General features: G+C 40.8%; 1 protein-coding gene across 1 annotated transcript in view; it reads right to left on the bottom strand.

Annotated features, from left to right (window-relative positions):
• Positions 1-15,974, bottom strand: part of ANKFN1 (ankyrin repeat and fibronectin type III domain containing 1) — a 178,912-nt gene that overhangs the window by 23,845 nt on the left and 139,093 nt on the right. The window contains exons 10-13 of the mRNA XM_050920155.1: positions 8,732-8,831; positions 7,181-7,313; positions 6,399-6,515; positions 961-1,176 (exon numbers count right to left, since the gene is read on the bottom strand). Of these exons, the coding sequence (XP_050776112.1) occupies positions 961-1,176; positions 6,399-6,515; positions 7,181-7,313; positions 8,732-8,831 (566 nt within the window). The remainder of the gene's footprint in view (positions 1-960; positions 1,177-6,398; positions 6,516-7,180; positions 7,314-8,731; positions 8,832-15,974) is intronic.

The following is a 15,974-nucleotide window of genomic DNA, read 5'->3' as shown; positions in this document are numbered from 1 at the left end:
TCAGCTTCTGGTGTGCAAAAGCACAGTCACCACCCAAGAAAATGACCATAAATCACAATTAGCCACAGTAGTCAATATCGAGCGGAAGTGACTGAAGACAGAGCTAAGATAATAACTTGTCTGGCAGTATTTCCAATGAGGAAGTGATCCCTTAGGTTTAGGGATAAGAGATATTGATAAATCATTCTGTAGGATATATCCTGCTATCACCTACACACAACGTCTCTTGACTTTGATATGAGTTATGCGCATGAGACAATAGAAGGAGGTGACTTTAATAGACATAGTTCTGCAAAGTGCTGAGCACCCACAACTCACAGATGTTAAATGGGAGCTGGGGGTGCTCTTCACCTTACAGGATCACTCCAATATCTTGGCATCATTCCACCACTGAAGTCCACTGGGAATTTGACGTAAAAAGGGATGGGAGGATACGGTCTGTAGATAATTCAATTGGAGCTGATTTCATTGGGAGTTGAGGGCCCTCAACACCTCCCAGAATCTTGTCTGGTTTCAAAAATAAAACCTGGTTTTAGTGATCAACTTCTGATGGAAAAATCATACAGACTATAATAGAAAATGGTAGCTTCTCTATAGACGTTCAGAGCCATCCTACAGAATTTAAGAGAGAATTACATCCCTCTCTATACAATTCTATAGTATGGTTCAAAAACCTACAGAAAATGTATCAGTCTCCTCTATAGTCTACAGGTCTTTAAAGTCATTTCTATAGAACCCTGTTACATTATTATAGAACCTTATTAGTTATATCCATATTAAGAGCTCAATCCAATGCCCACTGAAGGCAATGGAAGAATTTACTCTAAATGGGAGTGTTTCCATGAATTGTAATGGGCATTGGATCAGGGCCTAAAACCTATACGACTTTTCCATAAAGCATGCTCACAGTCACAGGCTTTTTAAGATTAAAAACATAAAGTAAGCGAAGCAAAATGCTACCTGGATCGTTATGAGCAAGATGTCTAATGCCGTTGGCTCCTCGGGAGTTGAAAGGGATTTTCTCTGGCTTTGTAGCTTGGATATTTGCATCCATTTGCCATTAAAAAAGGAATAGAGAGTCTCTACTTCTCTTATTGTAACTATAAGGATATTGCCATGTCTGTCCTTGATCGGCTCGTAATAAACTCTGCCTAAGTTGTGAGTTCCCAGCAAGTTCTAGAAAGTAAACAGATTGTAAAGGACAATATTAGCCACTACACATCAGGAGGATGGCATTTTCAGCACAGGCCTAGTTCTGTTCCCACTGAACTCAATGAGGGTTTTGCCACTGACCTCAGCAGGAGCTAGTTAGGCCAATGCAAAGCACTTCTGCTATTTCAACCCTATGTCTAGCATCACTCAGCGCAATCAGAGAAAAATTCTGCCCTGGTTTGTATGTGTGAGAATTGCAGTGTGGAATTTGGGGGCAATTCCTCAGCTGGTGTAGACAGAGGTTACTGGCAAATATCAAACTGATCATTATGACAAAAGGTCTTTTTAAAAGACCAAATTGCAATGTGATTCACATACACAACCCAGGGCAGAATTTTTGTCCTAGTTGCATCAAGTTATGTGACTACAGGGTGGGATTTTCAAAAGCACTCAGGGTGGGCCTAACTTTGCTATCATTGACTTCAATGGAATCAAGCTGAGTTATACTGATTGAAGATCTGCATACATGTTCCACCCTATCAAGGTCGGATTGTGGGATGCAATGGGTGTCAAAGAGGCCATATAAGGGATCCAAAAATGACTGATTCTTGAAACTTGAAATGCTGTTGAATTCCCTCCTTTAGGGTCAGTCACTTTCTATAAATTCAGGTTCATTATTTTTTCTGATGTAAATTATTTCCAGCTGTAAAAGTGAGGGGACACCAAATATGTGCAGAATGCAGGTCAGGTAAATCTGGGACTAAAATAAGAGCTGTCTCTTGACAAAAGGGACTTTTGAGAGGTATTTATCCGCCCCTTTTACTTTGAATACCAAAAATGTGCTAGACAAAAACAGCAGAGACCCTAACAATCTGCCAGGGCCAAAAAGTTTCTGGCAAAATATCTGAAGATTAAAGAAATTTATTTAAAAAGAACAAAACTAACCTCCATCAAAATCCCTTTCCCCACATAGGAAGCATCATCTTGTTGATGTGAGCACACTGACTTCAGTGACCAGCCACTGAAGAGATTCCCAGATGTCTTAAAGAAAAATGCCTAACATTTAAAATATGCTCATTACTGTTGGAGTTTTCAAGAGATTTACAGTAAGCTGGTGAGGGGTGGGGATTGTTTAAAAGGAAAAACTGAATTGACAATGTAGCACATTGTACATATAGGAACGTATGTAGCTGTACTTTAACTTAATGACATTCTGTACTGATAGATTATCCTGAGTTGATTTATCTGCACTTAGCAGGCACTATTTACTTATAATCTGTATTATTAAATTGTTTATAAACTAAGCACTCAAGATAGTCAGTACAGTGGCTGTCATTTCTAAGTGGCTTTAAGTAGCTATTTGAGTTTTATGTATCCCTCTCCAGGGCATACTGTAGAAGGCTATATTGCCACATGTTCTTCTATTTTGCTGCCTGTAAAGATTAGCCTCCTAACCTGAGCAGCATGGCACAGGGTAGATTTTGCAGTACGTAGTGGCATATGTGTTCAGTAAGGGGATGGGAGACAGTACGCTAGCCAGAAGCTGGTCATATATTTGCCATTTTTAATTAAAACAGTTGAAATGGGATTATTGACAGCACTAGATTCTGAACTGAATCCCAGCAGACAGAATGGAAGAGCCTATGATGACTCAAGAACATATTGCTAGGACACAGGCAAAAACCATTTTTGAGTCCCCCTGGCATGGCATTCTATCACATGTTTGATTTGCTTTAGCTGTCTAATGGTAGCAGCAGGTAAAATTACAATCCCCAGTCTCTTTGAGTCCACCGATTCAGTCCCATACCAGCTGTGTTGTCACTGATCTCTCCCACTGTGTCCTAAGTTCCTATGGAGTCAGTCTGTTAAACAGCCTCAATAAAGTTTATTCAACTGTATAAACTTTATTGAGACCCTTCATGGGTGGATTCCATTAGACCACATACTGCTAAAGGTCGGCAGATTGGTGACAGTCCTGTGTTCATCAGGGGACCAAAGTGACAGAACAAATGTTTAGGATGACAAATTTGCCACAAAACCACCAGAGCAGTATACCACGGGGAGAAACACACTATCTTTCTATGTTTCCAGCTCTTCTCTTATAACTGCTGCTGGCAAATCGAATGCAACGTGCACAGTATCTTGGGTATCTCAAAATGCAGTCTCTGCACATTCACAGCGAGTATTAACAACAATGAGCTGTTAAAGACACTCCGTGCAGGCAAACTGCAACTCAGCTCAGCATAGGAATGTGCACCCCAGAAACCAAGCTAGCCACCGTACGTGGAGGCATTCAGCAATACGGTGAAATCTGTCAAGTGACCACTCAAAGCGCTGACAAGCATCTATTGTTTAAAATAGGTGGCCCTCTAATAAGGGTTATGTCTACACTTCAAGCTGTGGAGGGAGGGGGTGTCCTAGCTCGAGGAGACATACTCATGCTAGCTCTCATCAACCTAGCATGGTAGCTGTGGGGTCATGAGCTGCAGAACAGGCTGGCTGTCCTGAGTACATGCCTAGGATCACAAACAGGTATGGACCTGGCGTGGCAAGCCCATCCCACCACTCACATTGCCACGGCTAGTTTTTACCACAGTAGCTTGGTGAGAGCGCCTGCAAGTTTTCAACTTGAGCTGGGACTCACATCTCCTTCTTGATTGGTGCAAACACACCCGAAGATGGATACTCCAGACATTTGTAGATATTTTGGGGGCTGCCTCCCAGGACAGCTGGCTGCCTGGGAAGGCTGGTCTCTTGTACAGCTTTCGTTGTAGATAAATATAAAACTAATATAAAGATATTCTTAATCATGCCCACTCAGGGCTAGTTTGTCACCAGGTGCCAGAATGTCCCAGATGCCATAAACTCAGTTCTTGCAGTGACCTAGAATAGGAAGAAGAACGGTCTTGTGGTTACACACCAGCTGGGACTCAGGCGAGCTGGGTTCCCTCCATGACTCCGCTCTAGATTTTCTGTGTAACTTTAAGCAAGTCACTTAAAAACCCTCCCCCTCCGTGCCTTAGTTTCCCTATCTGTAAAATACACTAAATACATTAAAGTTTGTGAGATACTCAGATGCGCCGGTGATTGGGATGGGGGTGGGACATAGAAATACTTAGATAGATTGACAGCTCTAGTATATCCCAGGTAAGTCATTTATTTCATCATGCAGTTTCCTGAGATCTAGAATTATTATCATTATCGACAATTGTTTACATCTAAAGACCTCATTGTGTTAAGCACCCTATGTATCCATGACACTCCACCCTCCCCAGAGAGTTTACAGTCTACGTACACAAATCACACAAAAGGTGGGAAAAAGGAAGTGTATTGATGTGGCTGATCAATTTTTTTTGACAATCTCTATTCAGTTCTGTAAGCCTATGGCCAGGAAGGATGTGTGACAGGTTGTATCACAGAAACCCCCTTGGGGCTGCCAGCTGATGTGCCAAGACTACTTCTGCCCCTACTTTCCCTGCCTTCCCAGCTTGGGACTTCAGTGCTCTTCCTGGTTTGAGCCAGACCCTCTAGCCTGCTGCAAACCCAGACCCAGGTCTGAACCAGGTCCCCTAACAGCTGTAGGTTTCATTGAAAGCAGGTTAAAAAGTGTTCCTGTCTTTAACACTCAGATGCCCAACTCCCAATGGGATCCAAACCTCAAATAAATCTGTTTTACCATGTATAAAGCTTATACAGGGTAAACTCATAAATTGTTTGCCCGCTATAACATTGATAGAGAGATATGCACGGCTGTTTGCCTCGCGCCACCCCAGGTATTAATATATATTCTGGGTTAATTAGTAAGTAAAAAGTGTTTTTATTAAATACAGAAAGTAGGATTTAAGTGGTTCGAAGTAGTAACAGACAGAACAAAGTGAATTACTAAGTAAAATAAAATAAGCCTAATACAGTAATAAAAATGAATACAGATAAAATCTCACCCTCAGAGATGCTTCAATAAGTTTCTTTCACAGACTGGACACCTTCCTAGTCCGGTCAAAATCCTTTCCACTGGTACAGCCCTCATTCCAGCTCAGGGAGTAGCTAGGGGATTTCTCACGATGGCTGCCTCTTTTGTTCTGTTCCACCCACTTATATATTTTTTGCATAAGGCGGGAATCCTTTGTCTCTCTCTGGGTTCCCACCCTTCCTTCTCAATGGAAAAGCAGCAGGTTAAAGATGGATTCCAGTTCAGGTGACATGATCACATGTCACTGTAAGACTTCATTGCCCACTTGCCAGCACACACATATGCAGGAAGACTTACAACTAAAACAGAACCATGTACAGACAATTGTCCTGGTTGATGGGAGCCATCAAGATTCCAAACCACCATTAATGGCCCACACTTGGCATAATTACAATAGGTCCTCAGAGCTTTTTTTCATATTTCTAGTTTCTGATGGAAGAGTGATACATTTATACAAAAAAGCTTTGTAATGATACTTTACAAGAGACCTTTCGCATGAAGCATATTTTAGTTACATTATTTCACGCTCATCAGCATACTTTCATAAAATCATATAGAGTGCAACATCACAGGATGGTCTTGTGGTTACACCACTGACCTGTGACTCTGGAGAGCTAAATTCAATTTCTACCACAGACTTCACATGTAACCTTGGGCTTCCATTGACCTGTGATGGGATTTGGTGATCTAACTCCCTCAGGCTCCTGGGAAGATCCAAGCCTTAATGTTTCTGTAAAATGGGTATAATAATGCTCCCAAACTTTTGTCTGACATGTCATTTTTGCCCACAAGTTCTTTGGGGCAGGGGCTGTCTCTTCCAGTCTGTGTGCCCAGCACCTTCCACAAAGGGGCTCTAATCTTGATTGAGGCCTATAGGTGCTACAGTAATACAAATAATGGTAGTAAAAACGTCTTTTCCATATGAGGCATCTCAGCTTTTAAGTAACGTATCTCAGAGTTATGACTGCTGCTCTCTTTTGGTGTGTCCCCGACCTGCAAAATCTTAGACTTATTTGGAATCTTTATTTGCTGCATTATGTTTGTTTCTTCTTCTGTCATTGTTTCTCCTTCCCCTTCTTTTCCTAGGGTTTAGTTTTTACATGATCACTCTTTTTCCAGCAGGAGATATAGGTGCAGCAGCTCACTTCACAGCAGGTGTTAACACTACTCCCAAGGATGAGCCATTGGGGAGTGCTAAGGCAGAGAACAGCTGGAAGCACCTTCCCTCAGAGACCATGAATTAAATTAACGACTGAAAACGTGCAATGCAACTAACCTGTAACTGTGCAGTTGCCGAAACCATCTTTTGCCTGGCTTGAAGTGCTGTTGATGAGGACATGGATATGGACATATTCTGCCTCAGCCATCTGATATCATCCCACATACAAGACAGCTGCAAAATATATGTCACAGTTCAATCCCCTTTGTTTTCAGTGCTTGAAAAGCCGGCAGCAAAAATAAAAGCATATTTGGCTTTGGAAAAATCAGTAGCTATTGTTCATTTTGAGTTTCTGTGGGTAGTACCAAAGTGGATAGTTATTGATTGGAGAGAAAGAGGGAGCGAGAAAGATATCATATCTAGCTACAGAAAGAGAGCATTTCATAAACAGCATGCACCTATCTCAGTCCATCTGTGGATTTTCATGTAAGATTGATTCAGTGTCCACTTGGATTCAAAAATAATCTGAAGATGTGGGCAATCAAAACCCCAGTCCTTGAAACTTCTGGCCAGTGGTTAATATTCTTTAACTCCTTCCTTCTTTCCCCAGAAGCTCTTAAATAACAGTAACTGGAAATAGGGTCATGTGGGATTAGACATCTCAGTGAATGAATTCTGCTTTGGCCAGTTCCCTCCATGTCCGTCAATGGGTTAGATGGGATATATCCCTTTAAAAATGCTAGAAGGAAAAATAACTAGCCCAAGCAAAAAGTACTGTGCTTTATCACTTAGTTTCTTCACTGCTGTTATGTTTTGTTCTGGAAATATACTAAGGTTGGAGCAATTTCTGGTATAGACAATTTATTGAGAGACAGTATATGAAATTAGGTGCCAGTTACCTTTGTGAACCACAGAAAATCTTGCATAATGGAACTGGTGTGTGAGTCATCAATTTCCACAATTGGGATTTGATCTTCATTGGTTACTAACAAGTTGTCTTTGTAATAAAATATGACAGCTATGTAGAGTCCACTGAAAGGAAGAAAGACAAACTAGAAAGCGAGCAATCAGAGTCTCAATAGCTATCAAAATCAGCACCAAGTGTCCTGGATAGGCAAAGACACATAGATCCACAGATTTTAAGGGCAGAAAGGACATTTTTGATAATCTAGTGTGAACCTCTTGCATAACGCAATCCAGTGATTCCTGCAAAATGTGCATAGGAAATGTATTGCTCCGAATAAAGGAAATTACCACAATGTACTTATCTATAACGCTAATCAGCACAGCTTGCAGAGAGATACCTCAGTGGTTTGAGCATTAGCCTGCTAAACCCAGGGTAGTTGCAAGTTCAATCCTTGAGAGGGCCACTTAGGGATCTGGGGCAAAAATCAGTGCTTGGTCCTATTAGTGAAGGCAGGGGACTGGACCTGATGACCTTTCAAGATCCTTTCCAGTTCTAAGAGATAGGTATATCTTCTATTTGTTTTTGAAGTAAAACAACCCACTGACTTCCATTTCAGTGGGAATTTTGCCTGAGTAAATAGTGCATGATTGGGGTCATGATATTTTTGAAATCAATGTGCATGTTAGTATTTTGTACCAATAATGGGCCAAGTTCTGCTCTCATCTACCCCAGTGTAAATCTGGAGTAACTCACTGAAATCAACAGAGTTATTATGGATTTACATAAATGTTCCAGGGTATAGTTTGGCCAGCATATCTGCAAAACTCTTCATAGAAATCATTCCTTTCAATATTTACTCTTGCAATTAGTTACATACATTAATCAGTCGCTTTAGGGAATGTAAAGACCTCAGAGAGCACTTTTGGAAGAATCAAAACTCTTATCAAAATACAAAGAAGAAAAAGCAAACGGAATGCTTTTGATGATGAAAGAAGAAGTAATCCAGTGTGGGCAACTTTCATTTACTGAAACCAAACCATCAAGGCTCAGTGCTGCCTGGGTCACCAAGGTCGCAGAACTAGCTAAAAATATTAGGGACCTCTCAGGTGGGTTGCTTGCTGGTGAAGGGGTATTATAAATGTATGCAAGCAGGCTGTCTACGCCCTACATTTTATGTCATAAACAAATGAAATTCCATTATTGAGCAGCAACAGAACCAGCATGTCAAAAACATGTAAATAACAGTGTTGTGGTTTTGCGTACAAGGTTCCATAATGTTATAAGTCCACAGCCAGCAAGACAATGGAAAGATTCCCATTGACTTCAGTGGGTGCTGGGCTCAGGCTCCATGAGCCTCATTTTCCACTCAGCCACCCCAGTTTTTTATACCTTCATGGACTTCACCACAGTTATGTCTGATTTACTGCAATTTAAGCCATAGGAGAACATGTCCATAGCTATGTCTGAGTTGCGATCTTTTTGGTATCTAAGCTCTCATCTGTAGCTAAATTGGCATTCTGGGGAAATGAAATATAGGACAAACCGTTTCAGAGTCTTCACAAACTTGTTTGAAGAATGGAAAAGATGCTTCAGGCTCCTGGAGACTGATTGCTTGCGACCAGCATTATGTAGTTTAGAACTTTCTAAAATGGAAAATAAAAACCAACAAAAAAAAAATTCAGAGTGCGAACTTCAGGGTTACAGTAAAATATAAAGAATATTTGTCTCTTCCCATCTCATTACTTTCAGTATGTTTATGCCTATCCACAGACAAGCATTTCAGAAATGCATCCCCTTTCCTTATGTATTCATGCTGTCGGTGATAAGGAAGATTAAAATGACCTCCTAGTGCCAATGAAATCTGGAAAAAAATCTTGTTAGTTTGCTCCCAAGCAAGGATGGGCCTGAACCAGTGCCATGGATCTTGAGCTTTAGGCCATTCAAAATCTGGTTCTGAATTTTGCAAATGGTCCCTATAATTATAATGGGTGGAAACAGCTCCAGATCTGAACCTCCTTGAATTTTATGAGGCTTGAAATCACGTTTCAAATTTTGTGACTTGAGCCCATCTCTACTCTCAAGCTCCTAGTAGTGGAATGATTGACCTCCTTGTTTCGGTTTTAAACTCTTAGAAAGGAGGGATGAGACTTACAAAAGCAATGCCAGACAGTAACAATTTGGTGACATCAATAAAAGATTAAATAAGACAACGTAAGTGTCTACATGAATACTTAGTTTGTGGCAAGTTGAGGTGTAAATCTACCCTACTGTGAGTCTGACTGTAAAAGAGTGATGGGTGGAACAGGTCTGATAACAGAAGAAATCACCCTTTTCGGAGGTTCTAAAATATTTGGTTAATGTTATTGGTTAAATCGCTTATAGTTTTCTTGAGTCTTTGCTAAAATAGTGGTCTGAGGGCCTGATCTGATATCTTTTGAAATCAATAAAAAGACTCCCAATGGGAGTTGGGAGGAACTGTTATGGAAGTGCTCTACAAAAGATATATGTAAATAGTTTTTAGAGGCTATGCCAGTAAATAGCACTCAGGAACTTGCAGCATTGTGCACAGGTTTTGTACAACCAGTAAAAGTTGCTGTTGTGCTTTGCATATTGCTTTTGGTGTATAGCTTTTTCCATGCAGCTCTCAAGAGGAGCAGGTTTTCAAACCTGTTTTTACACTGACAAAACTCCATTTACTTCAATGGAGTCACTTCTATTTAACACTGGTGTTAGAGAGAGGAGAATCAGTCCCAGAGAGACAAGTCTCATGGTATTTCTGGCTGATCTGGAAAGAAAGAAGGGCAGAAAATGGTAATTGTGCGAAATTACAGTTCAGTTTTAAAGGGACAAGATGTTCTGATTGATTAGATGAAGTTTGGATAAACATCTGGACTGAACTCCAATACACTTATAGATTAAACTTTCTGTGTCAGAAAAGCCTATTATCCTGCCAACTTTTTGCAGAAAACTGTTTGTTGCATGTTGCTAATCGGTCTCCTTGGATATTCTCAGAGTAACATATTTTCCTCGTGCCTCTAATGCTAAATAGGAGGTGTCTGACTGTGTCTTCTTAACAAGTTCTAAGTCTGAACATTTAAATTTGTTCTTGTCAAAACTCCATCTGTGGAAGTGTTCAACATATTTTAAAATGATGAATAAATTTGCACCATAATTAGCACATTGAAGACCACTGAAAGAAGGTACATTGTTAGCATAATTATTGTTCTGCCGAACAGCAAATGCAAAGAGAACAAGTGAGGTGAATTTATTATGCAATGCTACAGTTCAGAGATGGGAAAAACTTATTAGGTCATCAAATCCATACTCTTTCCAGTGCAAAACTCTTCTCAATAGTATTGTCTCCAGTGCTTTGTCTGGTCCAGTTTTAGATGTCTCAAGCCAAGTTCTTCTCTTGGAAGATTATTCCTTTTATCATTATTTATTCTTTGCTAATTGTATTTTATTAGTGCATAAAGACCCCAACCAAATCATGCTTCCACTGGACCACGCTCTGCAAAGACACAGAGCCAGATACTATCCCCGTTACTTATGCTGAGTAGCTGATTACTGCACAAGTATTCTCATTGACTCGAATGGGACTACATGGGTAGTAAGCTGCTACTCACCATGAATACAGGTAGTGAAATCTGTCCCATACTGTAAAACAATCTCGTCTCCAAAGAATTTATGGATAGGATTTTCAAAAATAGTCAGTATCAGGGTTGGCTGGAAAACAAGAATTTCGTTTTGTGAAAAAAATTGAGGTTGTTGCTCTTTCTTCTGCCTGGTTTTGAGCAGGAATTTGAACCTGAGACTCCCACATCCCAGCTAAGTCCCTAACCACTGAGTTAATGGCTATTCAAGGGTAGGGGTTGTTCAGCCCCCACTCTCTCCTTCTGCCCCCAACGCCTTCTTCTCACTATCCCATTTTGACCAGAAATTCCAACATGGGCCCGAGAAAACATTCTGACAATTTTTTTCATCAACACCTAGAAGTTTCTGCAAAAAGTTTCAATTTTGGCAAATTTGGCATTTTCTGATGAGAAAAACAACACATTCCTGAAAATTTCCCAACCGACTCTATTCAGCATTAGTGTAACGCTGCTGCCATTGAAATCAGGGACAGCACAGTTAGGCCAAAATTAAGTGCTTTCAAACATCTCAGCCTACGGTCAGAGACAAGATGCAGGAGGTGGAGGGAAGCCAGGAGAAGAGTAATCTGAGCAATCATTTCACAGCTAGGTCTCCCATTAAGTAATGTTTTCTTATTCTTTGTATTGCAGTAGCAGCTAGATGCCCTAACCTGCTAGGCACTGCAACAAGAGTTGGTTCTAGCCCCAAAGAGTCTACAATCTAAATAGTCAAGAGAAAGGAAAGATTATTACCCCTGTTTTACCAAGAATGAGAAACTGAGGCAGAGAGAGATTAAATGAGCGGCTTGAGGAAAGCCAGGCGTTGAAGCCTGTCTCCCGAGCCAGTGCCTTAACTAGGGTTATTCCTTCTCTCATGCCCTCTCCAGATCCTTTCTCCCACATTCATCTTCAATTTACTTTTCCTTAATTTTACCCTCTTACTCCAAGTAACACCCCTGACACCCTCTTCAGTGTTTACATCCTTCCAATACGGGTTTTGCCGGCTCTCCCAGAGAAAGACAATACTTGGAAAACAGTCTCATGGATCATTATTACTTCCTTGTGAGTGTATTTCAGTGTATCTCCATAACGTAAACCAAACACTGGGTGAAAGCTCATGGATCATGCTTCCTCTCCTCCCTGAGTAAAAACCGTTTAGTAATACCATTGCCATCCTAATTATGTAAATTAGATTCTCTCCGGTATATGGGGGAGCTGAGTTGCTACAGGCAAAGCAACATAACTCCACATAAAAAGTCCAGCAGAGATTATAGCACTGAAATAATAGGGAACATTTAAAGTGAGGGTACGTGCTATTGGGCTATTCAGTGGTTTGGATGCAGTCCACAGCTTCTTAGATGCCAACAGCAAAAGAAATAATGTAAAAATATATAAAAGACTGTAAACTTTCCCACATTGTTGTTCGCTTTTGTTTTACAACCTTCTGTAAGTTGAAGCCAGCAATGTGGAGCTGGGATTAGAGGATAATTTGAATCCAGAGGAAATGGAATTTTAATAGTCTGTTATTTAATTAACTAATAAATAACACGGAGTGCCGCTAATAGTAAAATATCAGTAGCAGCAGAGCAAGTCTACATTAATAAATGATAAGACAACCATGCTATGAGCTCACTTAACAAAAGCCTTTGCACAAATGTTTACTGGCAGAAATTAGGGAATTGCTAGTGATTAGAGTGAGATCAGAAACATTGAAATTTGGATCATGCTAAGCAATGAACTATCAACATAAATTGATAACATGGGCAGTTTTTCTTTCTTTAGGCAGGATGTCGAAATGTTTCTTTGTTGTCCACCAAATAATGGGAAATGCAACTGATATTTAAAAAAGCAACATACATAGATTTGTGGAGGCATAAGAGCAAAATTGCACCCAGGCTTCCAGTGTACGATAATGGCACCAGTCTCTAAAGGAATCTCTGTTACTTGCTCTGTTCTGTTTTCCTGACAAGGAAGAACATTTGGATGGAAAGGGTCTGCTCATTGATTGTCCCATCACTGCAGAAGCAAGTACCTCTCTCCCAACTGGTGGAAATGAGAAGTAACTCCTTTGATGCTGATGGAATTACACCAGTGTCAGAGTGTTATCAAGGATCCTCCAACCCAATGAGGCCAGGGGTTTCCATAAAATTTAGATTCATTTAGAGTGAAATTCAACCATGCAGAGGGTCAGCACAAGTCCTATTCAGTACTCAGATCCCACTTACCCCTATTTGAGGGCATAAGCAGTGCAGAGCCCTTGTAGTGACTTGGCACATGAGGCTCATATTCACCCGGTGTGAAAATAGATCCAGTGGTTGGAAGCTGAAGCTAGACAAATTCAGACTAGAAAAAAAGGTGTACATATTTAACAGTGAGCGCAATTAACCATTGGAACAACTTGCCTACGAATGTGGTGGATTCTCCATCACCTCAAGTCTTTGTATCAAGACTGGATGTCTTTCTAAAAGAGATGCTCTAGCTCAAAGAGAAGTTATGGGCTTGGTGCAGAAATGACTGAGTGCATTTCTCTGGCCTTAGTTATACCAGCAGTCAGACTGGATGGTCGTAATGGTCTCTTCTGGCTTTATAAACTATGGATAGCCTTGTGTGTTGTTCTCTACCCATGGCATTGTGAAAGCCCCCTCAGGCCTATTATTTCATATTCACGCTAAGCCTTTAGTCCAAGCTAAAAACTTTAAAAATATGATGCACTATGAAATCAGAGCCTCCTCCCACCACTTTGCTAAATGAAGAAAAATGGGTTCTACCGCTTATGAAACAAAGTACTACTAAAATATTTTTAAAAACTAACCTCTGACTTGTCCAGTAAAATATATTTACAACTAGGTCCCAGAAAGAAAATATTTGGAAAGCATTTCAGTGAAGACAGGGGTCTCTCTTGTAACAAAACACCACACAATTACTTCTCCCTGCACAGAATTTGTTTGGAATCAATGATCTTACATTAAAAAAAAAAGCACTTAAAAATACAACTGAAGTGTTGCCAGGACATATGTAATTGTAGTAACTTGGTTATGCTATTCTGTAGCATGGTATTATGAAGACAAATGGATGACTTTGTTGTTTGTAATCATCAGGATTTTCCAGAAGATTAAACATATGAAAGAAAAGCTTCCTGAGCAATTCCCTAAGAGATTTCATCATATCACAGAGCAGGTTCAAAAGCAACAGCTGATCTAATTCCAAAAGCTCTTAAACTCACTGTACATTCCAGTGTATTCTCCCTGGTGCTTTTGTGAGCTTTTCTACACACCAGGCCAAATTCCAGACTTCCGTGCAAAGCCTGACAACCAGGCTTTGTGCAGAGCTCTTTATGGAGTCTGGGGAATTTACTCCTCCTCTGTCATGCTGGGTCACTAATGCAGCTGCTGCCTTTAGAGCTCCCCTTATATAGGGAGGTTTTGGTCAGTGGGATCTACACAATCATGGATCTATTACTCATGCTCACTCACCAAGGCAGCATGGGCTAGTGAATTGAGCACAAGGCTGGAGGCCTGTGTTCTAATCTTACTTCTACTACTGTCTAGTCTTAATTTCCACTAAACACTGGGCCTGATTCTGCTCTCACTTAAACTAATGGAGTTACACGGGTAAAAATGTCTGAGAGCAAATTCTGTCCTATTCTTTAGCTGTGCCACGGAAACAGACTCAGAAGGCAGTGACGTAAATCAGCAAAGCTCTGTTGAAGTCAATATACCTATGCTGATTTACACTGGCTGAGATGCTTATCCTCATATTTAAACGGCTAACCTGAGAAGCGCAGTGTCACCTAGTGGATTTGACATAGGATTGAGCATCAGGAGACCAGGCTTGTGACACTAAGTCATAGCCACTTTACCTCTGAGCCTCAGTCTCTTCCTCTGTATAATGGGGTCATGACATTTACTTACACTCAACAATGGGCCGGCTTCTCAGTTGGTGTAAATGAGTGTGGCTCCACTGAGATCAGTGGAGCTGTGCTGATTTACTCCAGTTGAGGGGCTGGCTCAGTCTTTGCCAAGTGTTAGATTGATGAAAACTACTATGAAAGCCAGTTCTCAGTGGACAGGACTCATGAGGTCCTTCTTTCCTTCCAGCTTGTGATCCACCCACTAGACAATTCTTCTCCTGCCACAAACCTGGCTTTCCGTTCAGCTCGACAACTCCCTGCTGCAAATTTCAGAGCAAAAGTGACCTTGCAGTTCCCTCCCCCCACTGTACTTCAATGCAAACAGTTTCCAGGTGCCTCTAATTTCATAAAAAATATTGAAATGGAAGGTGCTGACACCAGTTACACTGTTTAGGCAAGTTTCCAAAGGCCCTTTTATCATGTTACTATTCTCATTCATCCAACATGTGATGCTTTGCTACAACACAAGCCATTGAGAATTTTTATATGATCCAAAGTAAGAATGTTGTCAAGGCAGGTGCTGCCAGATGGTACTGTTCCAGAGAGTCTTCCAAATTCTTTTTCTTAGCATGCAAGAAAATGCTCAGTCCTGGGAAAACTCACTGTACGATTGTTAGTTTTGCTAGGCAAGGAACAGAAATGGGAGTTGTGAAAGCGGCAGCTGAGTTTGCTTTCTGCCTTGGTCTCCAGTTGGAGTCAATTCTTGAGGCGGAGGGGTTCCCTAGGAACTTGGCATTGGCTTAGGGCTGAGATTCCTGAAAGAATGTCTTGCCCTGCATGCAGTTTGTGACCACTTCTGCTCCAGGACTGGTGTGTGCAAATAAAACAAGTTCCACTTAGACTATATCCAGACTCTGTATCATTTGTTTCTCCTCCACTGAGAAGTTGACCTGAAAGACCCTGGACATCTGCTACCATTCAGAGAAGGGAGACTGTCCCATGCAAAACAGCTCCTCTCATAGTCAGATATGAAGCCAGCTATTTAAGAGTCAGAATACGCAGTCTGCAGCTTCACGTCCAAAATCCTCTACAAATCATGGTGTTTTTGTGAATCTTCATTAGAGAAACATTCTATTTTCTTGCAATATCTCTTTTCCATTTCCAAGCAACACTGCTGAATTAAGTTGCCATAGCTACAATAGGACTGTGGCAGACCCTTGATCATCATGATTATGGCATATTTGCACTCAGAGAACTAAGGCTGCATCTTTCATTTTCAGTCTTAAGCACTTCTGTGAATGTGA

The sequence above is a fragment of the Gopherus flavomarginatus genome, chromosome 12, assembly GCF_025201925.1.
Source record: "Gopherus flavomarginatus isolate rGopFla2 chromosome 12, rGopFla2.mat.asm, whole genome shotgun sequence".
Taxonomy (NCBI): domain Eukaryota; kingdom Metazoa; phylum Chordata; order Testudines; family Testudinidae; genus Gopherus; species Gopherus flavomarginatus.
The sequence above is the reverse complement of the archived record's forward strand: the minus strand, read 5'-3'. Positions and strand labels throughout refer to the sequence as shown.